The sequence below is a fragment of the Rutidosis leptorrhynchoides genome, chromosome 1 (genome assembly GCF_046630445.1).
Source record: "Rutidosis leptorrhynchoides isolate AG116_Rl617_1_P2 chromosome 1, CSIRO_AGI_Rlap_v1, whole genome shotgun sequence".
NCBI lineage: Eukaryota > Viridiplantae > Streptophyta > Magnoliopsida > Asterales > Asteraceae > Rutidosis > Rutidosis leptorrhynchoides.
In genome coordinates, this window is record NC_092333.1 from 650,747,335 (window position 1) to 650,769,928 (window position 22,594).

General features: G+C 33.0%; 2 protein-coding genes across 2 annotated transcripts in view; both read left to right on the forward strand.

The window, feature by feature from the left end:
* LOC139885790 (26S proteasome non-ATPase regulatory subunit 4 homolog) overlaps window positions 1–22,594 on the forward strand; it is a 178,064-nt gene that overhangs the window by 19,953 nt on the left and 135,517 nt on the right. Inside the window, exon 2 of the mRNA XM_071869545.1 lies at window positions 1,226–1,277. The gene's annotated coding sequence lies outside the window, so the exon portion shown is untranslated. The remainder of the gene's footprint in view (window positions 1–1,225; window positions 1,278–22,594) is intronic.
* The window catches only part of LOC139886445 (26S proteasome non-ATPase regulatory subunit 4 homolog), a 79,309-nt gene continuing 59,117 nt past the window's right edge, over window positions 2,403–22,594 (forward strand). Inside the window, exons 1-4 of the mRNA XM_071870267.1 lie at window positions 2,403–2,659; window positions 3,216–3,321; window positions 3,408–3,522; window positions 3,650–3,874. Of these exons, the coding sequence (XP_071726368.1) occupies window positions 2,570–2,659; window positions 3,216–3,321; window positions 3,408–3,522; window positions 3,650–3,874 (536 nt within the window). The 5' untranslated portion in view covers window positions 2,403–2,569. The remainder of the gene's footprint in view (window positions 2,660–3,215; window positions 3,322–3,407; window positions 3,523–3,649; window positions 3,875–22,594) is intronic.

A 22,594-nucleotide genomic window follows, 5' to 3' on the forward strand; every position in this document is an offset into this window, starting at 1 on the left:
CACAACTTGTAGCCATTGGTCTTGACCGCCCCTCGACCCTTCCATCTAGTCTCCTGGACACACAAAATGTCCACTTTACGTTTACGTAAAGTCTCAACAAGTTCATATCGTTTTTCGGTTAAAGTACCCACATTCCAACTACCCACTCTAATTCTAACCGGCTTCGCTATCCTATTGCCGCTTCTAGGCCCTATAAACCTACCCGCCCCAGAACTAGGAGGACATGACCTTAAGTAACCATGATACAGTCTAGAGTCTATCTTATCTAAAAAACAAAAATAGATAAATACAAAATAGATAATACAAAAAATAAATATAAAGTCCCGTAGATAGGATAGGATTAAGCTAAAAAACAAGTAGAATCGGGAAAATACAGAAATAAAGTATCAAGAAGAACCCAAAGGGTCTAGCCTCGAAGAAGACGACACAAAAATCAAATAAAAACAGTAACCAAAGTAACTCGAAAATAAAAGCACAAAAAAGTATAAGATAATAATAGAAGGAAAAAAATAGAAATAAAAATAAATAAAAGGATACAGATTCAAAAGAAATCAGGATCGAATATATGAGAAACAGATAAAAATATACGTAAAGAAAAAAGAGCAGGTCAACAGAAAGCAGATACCCAAGGATAATTAATACTCCGTAATAAAGATAATTAATATATAATTGGTTATAGTATAGTAGAATTAATAATAAAAATGGCAGTTGAAACAACAAAACACAGTAAGTTTGAGGTAGAAAACGAACACTAGCGGCGGTACTTGACGGCAGCGGCGATACACGGCGGCCGTCAGCGGCGGCAGAGGAGTTGCTGTTGCAGTTCAGATTTAAGTATATCCCTGTGCTGCTTGAGTCCTAGTTGCGTTGACGGCACCCTCTTAATGGAAAGACCTGAAAAAAGCAAAAAAGTAGACCGGAAAAATATTCCGGCGAGTTAGCCGTGACGGCGCGTGGATGCGCGTGGAGCGCGTGTGCCAACAATCACCGGAAAAAAGAATACGATTAGAATCTGCTAGTTAATTTGGGTTTAATGGAATGGGTCTCTGCTTCTAGTTCGGTTTGAATTAGGAGCAATCGTCAAATTTAGTTTTGGGTTATTTTGAGTTTTGGGATGCAAGATTACAGAGAGAATAAAACGGTCGGAGGAGAGAGAGAGAATAGGAAAAATTTAGTTTTGGGTTATTTTGAGTTATCTAATTTAACTGTTTGTTTGATATTTTAGGAGGTTATTTTTATCTGTATCGACACTTCTAAATGGATGTTGCGTTCATGGCGTTGTTTTCAGCTTCAAATTAATTCTGTTCGAGCATATTGCCGAGCTAAACTCAAGGTCTTTTCCTCTTTTACTTTAGTTTAACAAATCGTGTTGCTATGTGTTTATGTGTGTGTGTGTGTGTGTGTGTATATATATATATATATATATATATATATATATATATATATATATATATATATATATATATATATATATATATATATATATATATATATATATATATATATATATAGGGGCAGGATCAATGGGGAAGTAACCAATTGGGGGGAAGCGGGGGGAAGCAATTTTTTATTTTTATTTTTTTGAAATTTTTTTTTTTCCGGCATCAAGATCACACAAAAATATGAACATTTAGAAGAGATACTTCGTGATGAATGTTATTATTTAGGCGGAAAAACGATCGACAAAAATAACATTCAAGATAATATTGTTCGTGAAGAATATGAACGTTTTTTTTTTCATGTTTTGTGAAGTAAAATTTAGCCCGATTTAGAGTTTAGGGTTTAGTGTTTAGACCCAAAACACCAAACCCTAAACCCTAAACCCTAAACTCTAAACCGTTCGTGTTAAAAACTCAATCTAAATCCTAAATCTAAACCCTAAACCCTAAATTTCTAAACCCTAATATCTAAACCCTATAAACCCTAATATCTAAACCCTAATATCTAAACCTCAATAGCTAAAACCTCAAAATACGCTCGAAAAACACGATAATTGTTATATATTACTTCTTCGAGCGTTTTCTCGCCAAAATAAAAACATTTATCAAAAAAGTGTCTCTACTAAATGTTCATATTTTCATCTCATCTATAATGTTCGTGAACAAAGTTTTTTCAAAAAACGAAAAAAAAAAAAAATTTTTGCTTCCCCCCGCTTCTCCCCGAATGGTTACTTCCCTCTTGATCCTACCAATATATATATATATATATATATATATATATATATATATATATATATATATATATATATATATATATATATATATATATATATATATATATATAAAGATTGATTTTATTACTGTTCATGGTTTGTCTTTTGTGGTTAGCAGTTCACATGACTTTCGTTTTTTATTTGGGTTCCACTTGAGATAATCAGTTAACACCTCTCGCTTTGACTATCTGACACCTCTTGCTTTGACTATTCACCAAGCAAACCTAACAATTGACAACACCTACTTACACCATCAATTTGTCTTTTTGTTTCTTCGTTTTCTTGTTTCCTACCATAATTTGATATGATATATCATAGGAAATCGCGGGTTACTTGTTTGTTGGCGTAGACGGTATTATGTTACACGTGAATTGTTCAATTCAACGAATTTTGACTTTAGATTTGTTGGCCTTCTTCAATTCACAATTGTGTTTATGTCGAACTTTTGTATGTAGCTTACTTACAATGATTTCAGATTTAAAGTAGATTTTAGATTTGTTGGCCTTTGGTTAACTGCTACAATTTAAAGTAGGTGAGGAATTATGTTGAGTGATTTGTAACTTGGAAAAAAGAATTAAGGGTATATTTGGGAATTAAACACCAACTTCCTCGATCAATACTGTAACTTCCTTACACAACAACCATGTTCATCCTTATCTCAATTTTTTCTCTCTCTTGTTTTTTATACCGCCATGAGATAAGTAAATATGTATTTCTAAATTAAACACAATTTAGGGTTTGGGTCTTGGGGGTATATATAGTACAATCCACGAAGATAATTGTCGTTCAATTAAAAAAATGCCTATCTATGTTTGATTATATGTTCAATATAGAAGAGAGGCCTAATTAATTCCATCCGGATCTATTGATTTACAAGTTTTTGTATCTCTGTCTGTTCTACTCTATTTATTTTTTATTATTTGTTTTCTTTTTAATTCAGGTTAACAAACTGTGTTATTGTGTTGTTGACTTATCACTAATTGTCTGAATTGTTTTCTTGCAGTCTAATCCGAGGAATAAAATAGGCATATTTGTAATGGGTACTACAAAAAAAGTACCGAGGCTTGATCCTACTAGTGATCTTAAGGCTCTCATGGCTCCCCTTCGATGTTAGCTTCCTACTCTTTTTTCCCCCTAATGTTGTCTATTTGTAGGGTATGATCATTATTTTATTCACTTTCACCTTGTTTCTCAGGTCCTCAATATTCAGGTGGTGGTGAGTTGGACATTCTATCTGGGATCACTTCATGCCGGGATAAACTTGATCATTATCCAAATAACCCAAAAAGGATCGTGTTCTTTACTGGAGGGTATGTATGTATATACTTTTAGGTTTATGCTTTCAATGTTTTACCTTTCTACTTTTATCTATTACGCTACACCACACTACACTAGTGTGTAACTATGTATGTTATCTTTGCTCTTGCCTGACAGTCCTCCTAGATATTTCAAACTTGAAGTAGCGGAGTCGTATGGAGGAAGGTTAAAACACTACGGTATAGCTGTTGTTGATGTTGTCAATTTTTTTCTAGACGAACAATTCGCTCTTTCGAAGTTAGCATTTGAGACATTTGTTGCTTCTGCTAATAATAATAATAACAACAGCCTCATTAGACACATTCCACCTGATTCTCTTACACCAGTTCGTGACGTCCTATCCAGGTTTTTATCAACATATATTGCTTTTGCTTATATATATATATATATATATATATATATATATATATATATATATATATATATATATATATATATATATATATATATACATACATATATATACATACATATATACATACATACATACATACATACATATATATACATACATATATATATATATACATACATAGGGGCGGGATCAATGGGGAAGTAACTAATCGGGGGGAAGCGGGGGAAGCAAATTTTTTTTTTTTTTCATTTTTTTTGGAATTTTTTTTCCAGCATCAAGATCACACGAAAATATGAACATTTAGAAAAGACACTTCGTGATGAATGTTATTATTTAGGCGGGAAAACGATCGACAAAAATAACATTCAAGATAATATTGTTCGTGAAGAATGTGAACGTTTTTTTTCCATGTTTTGTGAAGTAAAATTTAGCCCGATTTAGAGTTTAGGGTTTAGGGTTTGGTGTTTTAGGTTTATTCCATCAACCCAAAACACCAAACCCTAAACCCCAAACTCTAAACCGTTCGTGTTAAAAACTCAATCTAAATCCTAAATCTAAACCCTAAACCCTATAAACCCTAATATATATAAAACCTCAACATACGCTCGAAAAACATGATAATTGTTATATATTACTTCTTCGAGCGTTTTCCCGCCAAAATAAAAACACTTATCACAAAGTGTCTTTATTAAGATCGCACGAAAATATGAATTTGCTTCCAAAGTGTCTTTAAATGTTCATATTTTCATCCAATCTATAATGTTCGTGAAAAAAGTTTTTTCAAAAAACGAAAAAAAAAATTTGCTTCCCCCCGCTTCCCACCGATTGTTTACTTCCCCATTGATCCTACCCCTATATATATATATATATATATATATATATATATATATATATATATATATATAGGGGTAGGATCAATGGGGAAGTAACCGATTGGGGGAAGCGGAGGAAGCAAATTTTATTTTTTTTTTTTGTTTTTTTGTTTTTTTCGAAATTTTTTCAGGCATTAAGATCACACGAAAATATGAACATGTAAAAAAGACACTTCATGATGAATGTTATTATTTAGGCGGGAAAACGATCGACAAAAATAACATTCAAGATAATATTGATCGTGAAGAATGTTTATTTTCGAACGTTTTTTTCCAATGTTTTGTGGAAGTAACCAATTGGGGGAAGCGGGAGGAAGCAAATTTTTTTATTTTTTTTTCTGAAAAAACTTTGTTCACGAACATTATAAATTTGATGAAAATATGAACATTTAATAAAGACACTTTGTGATAAATGTTTTTATTTTGGCGGGAAAACGCTTGAATTAATATATAACAATTATCATGTTTTTCGAGCGTATTTTGAGGGTTTAGATATTAGGGTTAAGATATTAGGGTTTAGAAATATAGGGTTTATGGTTTAGATTTAGAGTTTAGATTTAGTTAGATTGAGTTTATAACACGAATTTAGGGCTAACAATAAGAATGTTTTTTTTATGACGAATATGAGTTGATAAATAGAGTTTTATCACCATTGAGTAATTGGGATAAAATAATTCGATTACTCGAATAGTATGAATGAAGCTATCGCAAAAGAGTGAAATAAAGAAAATAAGATTCGTTTTATTGTTTGACGTAGTCAGGGTTGAATTCCGGAATTCAAGGGATATAAAGAAAATCTTTGTAATCTATAAGATTTGATTCTTCGGTAAATAAGGAAATTAGGATTCTCTTTAATTTAATGCGGTCATCTCTCGATCGCTTCGCTATAAATCAACCTCTTCCGTTCCTTTTATTTTCATCACTCCTATACTTTCTTCCCCAATCTATTCTTCCAAGGATTGTGAAAATGCTCAATCCAATTCTAATTCTGAATATTATTCTGGTCATTGCAACAATAATTCTTTTTTTTTTCATTTGCCACCAGAAGAATCTGTTTACTTCTATTACTATCTAGGGATTATTGTATTCCTGATCCTCCCGTGCCCTTATCATGCTATTCGCATAGACATACACGGTTTATGATATTTCTTGTTTCTGCGATTTATACTCCAAGTTGTATTTCGAGGCTCCATGTTTTTGTTTTCTCCCCGACCTGAAGTAAAGCGATTAAGACGTCTCGAATTCGTAGGTATGAAATTTCGAATGAACATAACTTAATGTTCTAAGCAGAAAGGAAAGGTAATAGCACGATTTAATTTGTTAAATTACCAGAAGTTACGGAAAAGACAGAACCATCAAGAAAATATTTTCTTGATATGTTTAGAGGTTAAGTAGAATGAAAGAATCGTGTAACATGGCACATAATGATGGTACTGTGAATCATCACATTCCATTAGAAACTCAGCATGACTTACTGTAATATAATCACGTTGATCAAGTGTCATTATATTATACTAACTCATGCATCAGTTTCCAACACTACTTCAAAACATTCATAATTCAAATTCGAATTTTTCAGAATTTTAGAAACTAAAACAGTTTCTTTTATGATTCAACACAGATAGCGCAGAGATAAATAATATTGGACATAAATATTTATGAAGATACCTTCAGAAATATTGAGGATGTTTATAATGAAAGATACGATAATATCTTAGAATTTCAGAATCAAATTGTGATGAAGAAATTCATTCACAATGATTTAGACAATTAAAGAGCATAGTATTCGCTGAAGATTTCATCAGAAACAGAATCATCAGGATTCTTTATGTACGAGTTTAGTCCTTGTGATTTGTCCACAGTCTCCTTCATGGTTTGCTCAATCCGTTTTTCAATACCAAAATTTTTGAGCTTTTTCAGTATGTCACTCTTTATTATCAAACTTTTGACTGTTAAAACAGTCTTCAGTTTTCGCTGCTTCATTAGCTTTTTCAAAACTCAAAGATCTGATTCGTAAGCTAGAGTGCTTTTCAGAAATTCAGAATGGAAGATCGTAATTCTAAGAGATAATTGTTATATGTACACATATAACTGTTGATGTAGAAACGCTGCAAAATTCAAAATACTGATTGCTGATTCTCGGTAATTGGGATGGAAATTTTTGTTACAAGATGCGGATGAGTATATGATAGGGTTTCAATGAATATAATGATTTTTCGAAAAGTCAAATATCAATGAAGTTGTTGGTAAGTTTACTGCTAATGTGGCGGAATATAAATGGTTCCCCGGTAATAATGATGAAAAGGGTAATCGTATATATCAGGGTTATAATAGAGTTATTCTGGAGGAAAAGTCGAAGTTGTCTTGTTGGAGCTGTGACAAAATTTACTACTTTGAAAGGGATTACCAAGTTATTTTGGGTAATAATAATTCTTACAGGATCTGATACGGATTCATGTTAAACTTTTACTTAGTTTCTGAGAGTTTTCCAGGTGCATGACTATATGCATCAATCTTTTCTTCCGTAGATGAAGTGCGGTTGGTTCATTCTCTCGATTGAGGTGTTTTCAAGAATCATGAAATATTTGAACGCAGATTGTAATCACCAAGATACAAATGAGGTTTAAGATAAAATCAAGTGGCAAACTTGAAGAAAAGTTTAGTTTCATATGTTATAATCAATATTTTAATTCATTTTAATTGTCCAATGTTAGTAGTCCACTGTTAGTAGTCCACAGTTAGTAATTCAATAATTCATATGTAGTTTAATATATAATATTCGAATTAATTAATACGTATCGTGACCCATTGTATACATGTCTCAGACTCGATCACAACTCAAAGTATATATATTATTTTGGAATCAACCTCAACCCTGTATAGCTAACTCGAGCATTACCGCATATAGAGTATCTATGGTTATTCCAAATAATATATATAGATGACGTCGATATGATATGTCAAAACATTGTATGTGTGTTGATTTGCGTAGAGGTGTATATGAAATAGCTTATATTTTAGTAGGAAATACTATTAAATACGATACAATTTTACACAAGATATTTATTTATTTATAGAATGGATGTACCTAAACCTTACTACAACACTTATAGGCAGTGTACCTAATCGTACAGTAGTGTAGTTTTTAGTAAGTCCGGTTCGTTTCACAGGGAAATTTTTAAACAAAGCTTAACGCTATATTAGTTTAAATTATAAAAATACAAATATATATATAAGTAATATTATTATTACAAAAGGGGGGGTTTTTACCGTTTAATGACCGGTTTGTCGATTTTTAAAACTTTAGTCGCAGTTAAAACCTAATGTAAAAATATATAAAAATAAATACAACTTAATTTAAAACGTAGATTAAATAATGATAATGAAATTGCGATAAATGAAATTGCGATAAAATAAAATTTCGATAATTAAAAAGTACGATAATTAAAAGTGCAATTAAATACGATGACAATAAATAAAAGTGCGATAATTAGAAGTGCAATTAAATATGAAAAATAAAGGAATTATGCTTATTTAAACTTTCGTAATCATGATGTTTGACGTGTTGATTTTAGTTTATTCCCATGGGTTAATTGTTCTTTGTCCTGGATTATTTAATATGTCCGTCTAGTTTTTGTCCATAACAGTCCATCAGTCATAAATATAAAGTGCGAGTGTCCTCGTCAAATTATCCTTATACCCGAAGTCAAATATTTCAACTAATTGGGGACTTAAACTGTAACAAGATTTTAATACTTTGTTTAATAATTACACCAGGATATCAACTGCGTGTAACCCAAGGTTTTAATACTTTGTTAACAATTACACCAAGTGTCCTTGTATATAATTTCACCCCTGTTTTAATAATTCTAGTGACTATTAATCCATTCCCGTATCCGGTTAAATGAACGATTATTCGTACATATAAATACCCCGCCCATCGTGTCCGATTGAGTGTATATGGTTATTTATAGGTACGTCCAATTGTAAATCTTTATATTAAAATTAACAAACTATCATTTAGTTAAACAAATATAAAGCCCATTAATAGCCCATAGTCTAATTTTCACAAGTGTCGTTCTTTTGTCCAAACCCCAATTATGGTACAAAGCCCAATTACCCAATTTTAGTAATTAGCCCAACATCATGATTACTTCGTTTTAAATAAGCATAATAATAACTTAGCTACGAGACATTAATGTAAAAAGGTTGAACATAACTTACAATGATTAAAAATAGCGTAGCGTTACACGGACAGGATTTCGACTTACACCCTTACAACATTCGCTAACATACCCTTATTATTAGAAATTAAAATTAAAATTAAAATTATAATATAAATATATATACATATACGTTGATGAATGAAGAGAAAAAGATGTGTTTTTGAGTCCAAAACTCGCGAACTTTATAGGACAGGCCTGGAAAAAGGGCTCATGCGATCGCATGAGTTTTGCTCCTCCAGCTGGGGAGGCTCACATGTTGTTGTTTTCTTCTGCCGACGGTTTATATAATATAATATAATATATAAATTAATTTTAAGAATTAATTATATATTATATTATATTCATGTGCATAGTTGACTTGTAATTTTTAGTCCGTTGCGTTGAGCGTTGAGAGTTGACTTTAGTCCCGGTTCCGGATTTTCGAACGTCCTGGCGTATAATTTAATATCTTGTACTTTGCGTTTCGCGTCTTGTACTCTTGTAATTTTGAGACGTTTCTTATCAATAATTGGAACCTCTTTGATTGTACTTTGTACTTTTGAGCTTTTTGGTCGTTTGCGTCTTCAATTCATCGAATCTGTCTTTTGTCTTCATCTTTTATTATTTAAACGAATATCACTTGTAAATAGGACAATTGCAACTAAAAGCTTGTCTTTCTTGAGGGATAATGCTATAAAATATATGTTCGTTTTTAGCATTATCAAATATTCCCACACTTGAGCGTTGCTTGTCCTCAAGCAATATAGTCTTGAATAAAAACATACTAGAATCACTTCTTTATTCTTCACACTTTATACATCAGTGATTTCTATACGGCGGTATAAACAATAGTAGTAACGATGTGGTTTACAGTTCCACATGACTATAAAAGTTTAGATCCATTAAGGAAATTGGATCTTTATGAAAACATTTGATCTTTTGAAAATTAAATCTAGCTTTTACCCTAGATAAGTTTTCCGGAATAACCCTTCACCGGTATTTGCAAATTCTTTTTGTGGGTTTGGTGGGTTTCATATTTGAAATTTTTAGCTCAAAACTTAAGGTTTTGTGTCACCCACTTGCTAACCTTGTATTGGGAAAGCAACACGTCCAGTATACTTGCTCCGTATATTACCTTTCGGTAAACTACCGTCCGGTTGTAAAGGAAAGCGTTGAACAAGCAACTGTTAAGGCAATGTCCCCTGACATGCTTTTAATTATGGTCTATAATGTATCGGATGCAATTACTATCCTTTGTAGGAGTAATAGTTAAGCTCACCCTTATAATTTTTCGGTCTGGCACAAGGTCCTGTCTTTGACCATGCTATGCAACCACCGTTCTTACGGTTGACACCCGATTTGGTTCAGGTGACCTAATGAATTCCAGGTGAATTCCTAGGATTTTACGTTCAATGGTAATGAACGCATTGAAAATGGGTTTTCAGAAAACAAATCGGTTTGCAATTTTGATCAAAATATTTTCTCGTTCAAGCTCGAGTTTAGATATCATCGAATTCTATGAGTTTGTAATTCTCAATCTTTAAGGTCAATCTCAAGGATTGAGTAATATCAGTCTTAAAAGCTGATTATTGATCTTTAAGGAGATTATCCTTTTCTGGGGATCTGATTCATTAGTCTTATCCAGCTAATTTGTACGGCGTCCTCCCCATTTTACAAGACAGATCTTCTCATGGTTAGGATAAGTCTGACCACTTGGCGACCCTGTTTGATGCTGAGGTCCGTGGATTTCCTGCTAATTTTAGTGATGACTTTTCTAGATTTTTCGTCAACCTACAGCTGGTCTGGATGACAACTTCATGACCTAAATCAAGAAGCGCGTTTCTTTTTCAGAAGACTTTACTTCCTTTTAATAATGGAATTGATTCATCGTGTAGATCCATCTTTCTTTCAAATATATTACAGTAAATCGGGTAAAACTGATTAGATTAGCCCAAAGCAAAAGTATCTTCAATTATTTGTACAAAAATATGTGATATATGTTTTAAATAACTTGGTAAATTTTCCCACACTTGGTTTTTATTTTCCTTTTTATTGTCCTCTATTCCATTTTAAATGAATTTTAACATTTTGGTTTGTTTCTCAATTTATGTCCTTTCCAAGGTAACAATAATTTCGGTGTTAACACCTAGTTTTATCGTTCATAAATATGTATAAACATGATTTTGAATTTATTTAATTGAAAATTTTGAAAATTTTTACTAGAAACCCCCGTAGTCAGTATATAAGACTAGGGCTGTTCTTTATTATCAGAGAGCACTAGATTCTAATACAACTACTGCTTTACTAGTATTTCTAATGGTAACCAAGTGTATAAATCAAATTTTTTTTTTAATATTCCGAAAGAATTTAACCCCTTCCCACACTTAAGATCTTGCAATGCCCTCATTTGCAAGAAATCAGTAACAATTTAAATTATTGAGGGTAAATAGCGTAGAAAAATGATTAAATTTTACCAAAGTTTCCAAACATATTGGCGTTTGTTTGCTGAATGATAAATGGTGCATATCATTTGTTCATTCCATCTTGTTGTTACATCACATTTAGTTTTCATCTTATCGTCAAAATTACTAGCTTTTGCTGAACTTAATGCCAGTCTTTGAAAATGCGATGTTTTACCCTGTTTTGTACAATCGACAATATACATACATACAAATATAAACATGCATGGCAATTTGAAATGGGACTTAATATCCCACTTTTAAATCCTAAATGTGAAATATTAGTACACAATAATAATAAAAATGATAAAAATTACATAAATATATCCAATAACGTAAGTTTAAACATGAATAAGTAAAAAGATAGAAACATAAAAATCATAAAAATAACCAATGGAACTAAATCAGTCTGGATAGGGGGTCCAGTTCATCTCGTCAGGTGGGTTCCATTGTTGGTTATAGGTGTTCTGATAGGCTTGGTTATAGTCATACCGGTTAAAGGGTGGTCGGATGTCGGGGTTGTGTGGCGGAAAATGAGCAGGTCGAGTAGGCACGTAATTATTTGGTACCTGATATGATAGCTGGCTCATGATTTGGTGCTGATGAACTAAGCAGCTATTGTGTTGGCGTCGCCTATAATCCTCGTATACTCGCTTGGAGTTCCACTGCTCGTACATACTATGTCTGGCCGCGCTCGTCATTGCTTCCTCATCTATACGAACGTGGACGTCAAGAATAGCATCTCGAAAGACATCCCTAATGTCTTCCGCTTCCTCCATTTCCTCGTCTGAGCCTCTCTCTACCTGAGGATGATTACCTTCATAGGGCAATGCCTGGTTGCGTCTACTCTTCAATACCTTAGCACCCACATAAACCCGCAATCCTATGGTCTCATCCTGTTCTCTACAAATCTGTAATGGACCCCCTTGGTTCCTATCAACACCTAAATACTCTCCAATGAGAGTAACAAAAATACCTCCTCCTATTATACTCCCGTCCTGCATTCCTTCTACCATTTTAGATAAATAAAAACCAACACAGTAAGGGATATTAACAAAGCTTCTCGGGTCTCGAATACACTTTAGGTAAAATAAATCATGTAAGGTCATTTTATCCTTATTGTGACCTCTCTGTGTAATCGAGTTAGCCAAAAATCTATGAATTACACGAAGCTCGGCTTTGTTAATATGTAAGTAGGAGTGTTTTCCTCCCAGTGTAAAAACATTATAGTTTGACATACGCCTCCAAACAGCGTTCGCGTCAAAGTTCCTATCTACCCTTTCACCACGATAAATCAAACTCATACAATCGGGTAGTAGCAATTCACTAGGAGTGTAAATCTGTAATGCCCTGGCCATGTCCATCATGGACATTCTGTACATCCTACCGCCAAGGATAAATCTAAGAAAACTTCTATCATCTAACCTATCTACATCTACATTTAACGCTATAGTACTCATCAACTCAACACACCATTCCTTATATACAGGCCTACGAATGGTGAAAATACGTTCCCAATCTGTAAAAGAAGAACTGTCATACCTTTGAATCAAATGCTGTCTAACACGGTCAGCTAGATGGACCGTTTCCAAAGGATTCTAATCAATTACCCTCGGCACCTCTACCTCTTTTGTTACTAATTTAAATTTATTACTTTATATGCCGGGTAATCTCTCCATCGTCTATCGAATCTCAGATTAGGATGCAACGTGTGTTCCGGAATTGTTGGGTATTCTACAGGTGGATGCGGTGGAAATACTATGAATTCATTAGGTAACTGTAGCGGATCATAATAAGGTACGTGCTGATCAGGCTGTTGTTGTGGTTCCTGTTGTGGTACTTGTTCAGGTTCATATTGCATTTGTGGTTCTGGTTCTGGAGCTGGAGCTGGTCGTCTAGATGATGATGATCCTGAACCTCCAGTATCGGCTTTCTTTTTGCCAAAGAATGCGAATCTAGGCATGATTAGAGCAAGAAATTTGACGAATTACGGTGAATTTTGATGAAATTTTGTGAAGATTTGAGAGTATTTTCGGGTATGTGTGTGTGTGTTGTGGTGTGAAGAACAGTATAGACTGCCTTTTGATCCTGGCCTGATTTTCAGCTCCATGCGATCGCATGGAGTTGAAGTGTAAACCCCATGCGATCGCATGAGGGTCCGGGTACAGTAATTTTGGCCTTTTTTTTTTAATATAAAACCTTACACTTTATAAAACATAAATTAATAAAATTTTTAAAAATTTGTTTCTTTTTAGGATGAGGGCGTTTCGGAACGATGTCCTAGTCCGTCCCTCGACAAAATTTTAAAATTTGTCAATTCAAAGCGCGGTTTTAAAAGTAAAGATTTTTGGGTTTTTTTTAATGTTTTTGGCATACTTTAATTCAATAAGATTAAAAATAATGATAATAAAAGTTCTCGTCCCTCCCTCGGGTAAAGCAATTTCGGTTCAAAGACCTAGTCTTCAACTTACGACGAATTTTAAAAATCATATTTTTAACTTATCAAAATAAAGTAAATTTTTGTTTTTAAATTCACACCAAACTTAAATTTAAAATGCATAAAATTAAAAATTCATATTAAAAATTTACACCAAACTTAAATTATAATTTTGTTTTTATACATACAAACTTATATTAAAAATATTAATTTTTCAAATATTTACAATTTTAAATATATTGATTTAAAAAGTTTACAATATTATTTTAATATTAATTAAAAAAATAAAGTAAAAATAAAATTAAAAATCTTTTTGGCTTTTATCCCACTTTAATCAATCAAATATTATCAAAAATATGCGCCCCTCTTTTCGGTAAAGTAATTTCGGTTTTATAACCTAGTTTAACTCATGACGAATTTTTAAAATATTTTGGTTGATTGATTAAAGATATTTATACCTTAAGAATAAACGGTAAATTTCGCAGTGATGTAATAAATTTTTGTATGATATCAATAATTTCGGTCGCAAGACCTAATTTTATCGAATACCAATTTAATACTTTATAGCGAACAAATTAGCGTTTATTGTGATGCCCCGTACAAAACCATCGTGTACGAATCATCAACAACAGGATCATTACAAGGTTAAGTACTATATGCTGTAATTAAAGAAGTTGCATTCACGATAAAAAGGTGATGTCATAACCGACATCAAATGTTTTACATTTCAAAAGCATGCTTCACTAAGTAGAAGCAAATAATAAGTGTATGTGACCACAATGGTCGTTACAAGTCATAGTTCAAAAGTACTAAAGTTTGAATGCAAGGTAAAGTAGTTCATGCGATGACAACTCTAAGCAGCGGGTGTCTACAGCACGACTAGTACACAGCGGAAGCTAACCTCAAGCACCTGAGAAAAACATGCTTAAAAACGTCAACACAAAGGTTGGTGAGCTATAGTTTAAGTATAACAGTATGTAAGGTAGGCCACGAGATTTCAGTGCTACAAAGAGCGTTTCAAAACAGTATGATAAAGTATATGTTAACCGTGGGCACTTGGTAACTAACTTAACGTTTATAACCCCTGAAAGTACACTTGACAAGTGCGTATGTTTACGAAGTATTAAACACTCGTTAAATGCTAGCGCTACTAGCCCGAGTGGGGATGTCAAACCCTATGGATCCATATCTAAGATTCGCGTTCACGGTTCAAAAACCAATGATTAAACGTTACCGAGCTAAAGGGAATGTTTATGCCGTTGTATAACCCACACATATATAAGTTTAAGTACTCGTGCCTAGTATGTAAAACATAAAATCCGCATGTATTCTCAGTTCCCAAAACAAGTTAAAGTAAAAAGGGAATGCTATAACTCACAATGATATGTAGCGGTAAAGTAGTAGTCGGGAAAGGTGTGCAAGTAAACGGTCTGAAGTCCTCAAACTAAGTCAAATAGTACTAAGTCAGTAAATCGTCTTAATAGGTTTAAAAGTATGTAAATAAGGTCTTAAGGGTCATCATCATTCATCATCAAACAAAAGGCGTAAAGTAAGTTTCGTTCCTGAAAGTAGTTTAAAACAAAGGCTGAATTTGATCAGTCACCACGGCCTCTACCCTTACTGAATTAAGGTGAGACCAGTGGAAATGGCTCCGTACATGAGTCCTTTAAGTGTGGTAAAATTTACAGAAGCAAACTCGTCTTCGTTTGACCGTGGCGACGGTCTAAGTGCGAGTAGGTCAGAAATTTCTGCACAACGTTAAAGGACATAGTGAGGATCGGAGGGCCATAAATCCTAAATCGTAACTCGGATTAAGACGAGTCCTATATGAAAAGTTATCTACTCGAAAAGATCTATTTGAAAATCATGGTTAGAACAGCCCAGGTCTGCTGGTATGTTACAGAAACAGCAGGTCAGTAGGTTTTGGACAGAAACAGTAAGTTTAAGTGAGTTCCGGTGGTCTTGGTGCTTGATGTTCATCATGGTTCTCATCCTTAATGCATATGGCTTCAAGTGTACAACTCATTGATGTATCTACATCATCTTAGCCAAGTCTTGACCATCATAGCCCTAGTGCAAGTCTAAGACATGAAGCACAACTCACTTAAGAGTTGCATGTAGTTTGATGAACCAAAGTTACATCAAAGTCTTAGGTTTGACACTTACATGAACTATAATAGAAATATTGAACTCTAAACTTGAAAATAAACTAACTAATCAAGATCTTAAGATGTACAACATAGTTCTTAGTTAGATCTTGAAGATCCATGACTCAAAAGTCTAGATCAAGCATAAGTATACAAAGTTATAATTAAAAAGTTTCCTTTATATGTTCTTGAACTTTAAAATTAACTTTAAGTTCAAGATTAATGAGATCAAAGTTAACTTGTAACATTTGACCAACAAGAACATAAATAATGAAATTAAAGTGCATAAAATGAAGAAGTAAACTTAAATAAACAAGAAAAGGTTCATGGTTGTTCATACTTTAAAGATTCAAACCAAAGTTTGATCTTTAGAAAGTAAACTTTAAAGTTTACTTCATGAGCTTCAAGTATGTCTTTAATCAACACATGGAACTTGCAACTTTTGAAACAATTGAAGTAGAATCATAAACTAGTGAGTTTATGTTCTTGTGTTCTTGAACTTACAAGATAATAGAAGAACCAAAACTAGAAAGTTAGGTTCTTGAAAGCTAGTAAGTAACTACAACAACAAGATGAAACAAGTAACAACAACAAACAAGAAATCAAACAAGCAAGTAACAAAAGATGATGATGATGATTAAGTGTGTATATAATTCGGTTTTAGCAAGAAAAAAGAGAAAGAAAAGAAGTCTTGTAACTTACAAAGTTTAGAGAGAAAAGAGAGAAATTTGAAAGTGAGTTTGAAGTGTGTGTTTTGAGAAGGAGGAGTAAATGAAAGATGCTAGTGAACAAGTAGTAAAAAAAAATGAAAAACTCTCCCCATTCACTCCTCATTGCCGACGGTTTGGAGGGGTTCCAAGGGGGAGGGATAAGTCCACTAGGTTTATACATGTAAAGCTTATAAAAGGTGGTTACTAGATGGTTGTTTATGGGGATTACATGTTAACTAGATTCCATGCAAGTTAACTAACTAGTTACAAATTAAAGTGATACTTACACTTTGAAAGAGTGGGCTAACTAAGCCCACTTAAAGGTAGGGTGGGCTTACAAGTCTTAATTCATGAGTCCATTAACTAATCAAAGCCCAAGTTCAATTAATTAACAATTAAACCCAATTAAAGCCCAAGTAGCTAACTAATAGCCTTAGTTAATTAAAATGATTAATAAAATTAATCATGAATGTAAATAATATCTAGAAATATTATTCGTGACATTTCGTGTGTCACAAAGATGTTTCGGGCACTTAAAAGTCAAGTACGGGCAATCATGGCAACATGTAAATGTAATCACATACATTCGTTTAATCACACGTATCAATAATAACAATTATTAATAAATAAACGTTGGAAATTCCAGGGTCGTTACATTTATTATCAAAAGGTTAAAAATAAAAATAAAAATAAAAACTGTACAAACTTACCTGTGAAATATATTTCTTAGTGATATGCTCTAGCCCACTCATAAGATAGTCGGACTAATTGATTTTCCATGGCTACATAGGCGTAACCTTGAGCATTTAACGTTTTTTCTTCTAAACATATGAACGGTCCGTCTCTGCATAAAGTAACGAACTCGGTATTGGAATATGTCTGATTCGTCGAGCATTTTCCTTCATGTGACCATTTTATGCATTTGTGACATCTTTCAAGGTGTCGTGCTCTTCTTTTCGCTGCGGATTTTGATTTTCCTTTACCAAATTGTAACTTATTATTTTCGCATCTGGATTATTTTCTTACTCCGTCCAATTTACCTCTGATTAATGATACTATTTCACTTGGAAGTGTGTCATTATTACGTTTAGTGATCAAAGCGTGTAGCATTAGACCATGGTTTAATTCACAGAAAGTCTTCATCTCGTAAAAACCTAAAAAAAATAAAAATTCAGAATGGGGGGAGAAGACTAGTTCTTTAGGGTCTGCTAGGGAAAGACCATTCGGGTTCCATTTTTGAAAACTACACGAAAACAGAAAATCTAACTCTAACAGAAATACATATTATCCTTTAAAGACTTGATTCTCCCCACACTTAGTTAGCTGTGGTGTCGAAATTGTGATTAACTTCGTTGTCGACTTCCATCGGACTATCTATGTAATGTTTAACTCTGTGACCATTAACCATAAATTCAATCCCATTTGAATTTATTAATTCTACAGTTCCGTATGGGAAAACTCTTTTGACTATGAATGGTCCAGACCATCTTGATTTCAATTTTCCAGGAAATAGCTTGAATCGTGAATTGAAAAGAAGAACTCTGTCTCATTCTTTAAATTCTTTTGAACTTCTGATTCTTTTATCATGCCATTTCTTCATTCTTTCTTTATAGATTAACGAATTATCGTATGCTTCATGTCTCAATTCTTCTAATTCATTTAATTGACTTAACCGTAGACGTCCCGCTTCATGTAAATCAAGATTACATATCTTCAAAGCCCAAAATGCTTTGTGTTCAATTTCTACTGGAAGATGACATGCTTTTCCGTAAACGAGTTTAAAAGATGTGGTACCAATTGGAGTTTTGTAGGCTGTTCTAAAAGCCCAGAGTGCATCCTCCAATTTTATGGACCATTCCTTCGGATTTGATCCTACGGTTTTCTCTAGAATACGTTTTAAAGCTCGGTTGGTATTTTCAACTTGTCCACTTGCCTGTGGATGATAAGCAGTGGAGATTTTATGAGTTACTCTATATCTTTTAAGAACTTTCTCAAGTTGATTATTACAGAAATGAGTTCCCCGATCACTTATTAAAGCTTTCGGTGTTCCAAACCTTGCAAAAAGACGTTTTAAAAAGTTGACTACAACTCGTGCATCGTTAGTTGGGAGAGCTTGTGCTTCCGCCCATTTAGATACATAATCAATGGCAACGAGAATGTAGAGATTATTATGAGATTTTGGAAATGGACCCATAAAGTCAATACCCCAAATGTCAAATACTTCACATACTTGAATGACATTTTGTGGCATTTCATCACGTTGACTTATTTTTCCGGCCCTTTGACATGCATCACAGGATTTGCAAAGAAGGTGTGCGTCTTTATAAATTGTAGACCAATAGAATCCAGCATCATAAACTTTTCTTGCTGTGAGCTGAGGCTCATAATGCCCTCCTGTTGGTCCTGTGTGACAATGGTTTAAGATTTGACTAGCTTCATCTCCGAATACACATCGGCGTATTATTCCATCGGGACAACTTTTAAACAAATGTGGATCTTCCCAGAAATAGTGTTTTATATCACTAAAGAATTTCTTTCGTTTTTGGTACGATAATCCTTTTTCAAGGAATCCACATACTAAGTAGTTTGCATAGTCTGCAAACCATGGAATTTCATTATAATCTATCTTCAATAGATATTCATCAGGAAAGTTGTCTTGTATGGCTGATTCATTTAGAACTTCTAATTCAGGATTTTTAAGACGAGAAAGATGATCAGCGGCGAGATTTTCTGCTCCTCTTTTATCTCGGATTTCAATATCAAACTCTTGTAAGAGTAAGATCCAATGGATTAATCTTGGTTTAGAATCTTGTTTCGAAAATAGGTATCTAAGAGCAGAATGGTCGGTATAGACCACCGTTTTAGCTAGAACGAGATATGAACGAAATTTGTCAAAAGCAAAGACAATAGCAAGGAGTTCTTTTTCAGTAGTTGTGTAATTTGTTTGTGCTCATTGTAACGTCTTACTAGCATAATAAATAGGTTGAAATCGTTTTTCAATCCTTTGTCCTAAAACGGCTCCCATTGCAAAATCACTTGCATCGCACATAAGTTCAAACGGTAAATTCCAATTTGGTGTTATCATGATCGGTGCATTAGTGAGTTTTTCTTTAAGAATATTAAAAGATTTGATACATTCATCTGAAAAGATGAATGGAGCATCCTTTTCTAGGAGTTTATTCATAGGAGTGGCAATTTTAGAAAAATCTTTTATGAAACGTCGGTAAAAACCGGCATGCCCTAGAAAACTCCTAACTCCTCTAACATTGGTGGGATGTGGAAGTTTAGCAATTACATCTACTTTAGCTCTATCCACTTCAATTCCTTCCTTTGAAATTTTATGACCAAGAACGATGCCTTCTTTAACCATGAAATGGCATTTCTCCCAATTAAGAACTAGATTTGATTATTCACATCTAATAAGCATTCGTTCAAGATTAACTAGACATGATTCAAAAGTATCACCGAAGACTGAAAAGTCATCCATGAAAACTTCCATGCATTCTTCTATCATGTCGTGAAAAATCGCCATCATGCACCTTTGAAAGGTTGCAGGGGCGTTGCAAAGTCCAAATGGCATGCGTTTGTAAGCAAGAGTACCATAAGGGCACGTGAACGTGGTTTTCTCTTGATCCTCGGGTGCTATTGGAATTTGAAAATATCCGGAAAAACCATCAAGAAAACAATAGTAACTATTTCTGGCTAATCTTTCCAACATTTGATCAATGAAAGGTAAGGGAAAGTGATCTTTTCTGGTGGCGTCATTTAATTTTCTATAATCAACACATACACGCCATCCTGTTACAGTCCTAGTAGGAATAAGCTCATTTTTCTCATTTGTGATGACAGTCATGCCACCCTTCTTAGGTACGCATTGAACTGGGCTTACGCATGGACTATCAGAAATTGGATAAATTAAACCTGCATCAAGCAGTTTAATAATTTCTTTCTTAACAACATCTTGCATATTCGGATTTAGTCTTCATTGGCGTTGCACATACGTTTTATGACCTTCTTCCATAAGGATTTTATGTGTGCAATACGAAGGACTTATTCCTTTAATATAATGAATCTTCCATGCAATAGCTGGTTTATGAGCTTTTAGCACAGAAATGAGTTGAGATTTTTCATTTTCAGTAAGAGAAGACGATATTATTACAGGTAATTCAGATTCACCATGTAAATAAGTATATTCCAAATGGTTTGGAAGTGGCTTTAACTCTAATGTTGGTGGTTCTTCTATCGATGATTTATATCGATATCTGTCTTCTTCTTTTAGCATTTGAATTTCTTCTGTTGTTGGTTGATATCCATTAGCCATAAGTGTAGCTAACATTTCAGTTTCATCAATTGGTTCAGTACCTTCTCCTAAAGAACATTCTTCTGTTCCTTGTAATTCTGGAAATTCTTCTAACAATTCTGCATGTGATTCTATAGTTTGAATATAATAACATGTATCATCTGCAGATTGCGGTTGTTGCATTGCTCTATCAACTGAAAAGGTAACACTCTCGTCCTCTATACTTAGGGTTAGTTTGTAGTGACCCGAACTTTTCCATGTTTATATATATATATATATATATATATATATATTAAATGAAATTGTTATTTATATGATTAAGTGTTTCCAACATGTTAAGCAATCAAACTTGTTAAGACTTGATTAATTGAAATAGGTTTCATATAGACAATTGACCACCCATGTTGACCGGTGATTCACGAACGTTAAAACTTGTAAAAACTATACGATGACATATATATGGTTATATATATAGTTAACATGATTTTATTATAAGTATGTATCTCATTAGGTATTTTAACAATGAGTTATATACATAAAAATGAGACTATTAATTTAAGAAACTCGAAAACGATATATATAACGATTATCGTTATAACAACGTCTTACTAGGTACATATGAATCATATTAAGATATTGATACACTTGGTTAATTATGTTAAATGATAAGTAAATATATTATTAAGTGTATTAACAATGAAATACATATATGTAAAAATAAGACTACTAACTTAATGATTTCGAAACGAGACATATATGTAACGATTATCGTTGTAACGACATTTAACTGTATATATATCATACTAAGATATATTATATATCATAATATCATGATAATATAACAATTTAACATCTCATTTGTTATAATAAACAATGGGTTAACAACATTCAACAAGATCGTTAACCTAAAGGTTTCAAAACAACATTTACATGTAACGACTAACGATGACATAACGACTCAGTTAAAATGTATATACATGTAGTGTTTTAATATGTATTCATACACTTTTGAAAGACTTCAAGACACTTATCAAAATACTTCTACTTAACAAAAATGCTTACAATTACATCCTCATTCAGTTTCATCAACAATTCTACTCGTATGCACCCGTATTCTTACTCGTACAATACACAGCTTTTAGATGTATGTACTATTGGTATATACACTCCGATGATCAGCTCTTAGCAGCCCATGTGAGTCACCTAACACATGTGGGAACCATCATTTGGCAACTAGCATGAAATATCTCATAAAATTAAAAAAATATGAGTAATCATTAATGACTTATTTACATGAAAACAAAATTACATATCCTTTATATCTAATCCATACACCAACGACCAAAAACACCTAAAAACACTTTCATTCTTCAATTTTCTTCATCTAATTAATCTCTCTCAAGTTCTATCTTCAAGTTCTAAGTGTTCTTCATAAATTCCAAAAGTTCTAGTTTCATAAAATCAAGAATACTTACAAGATTGCAAGTTTACTTCCAAGTTTTCTAAATCCATTCCAAGTAATCATCCAAGATCAAGAAACCTTTGTTACTTACAGTAGGTTATCTTTCTAATACAAGGTA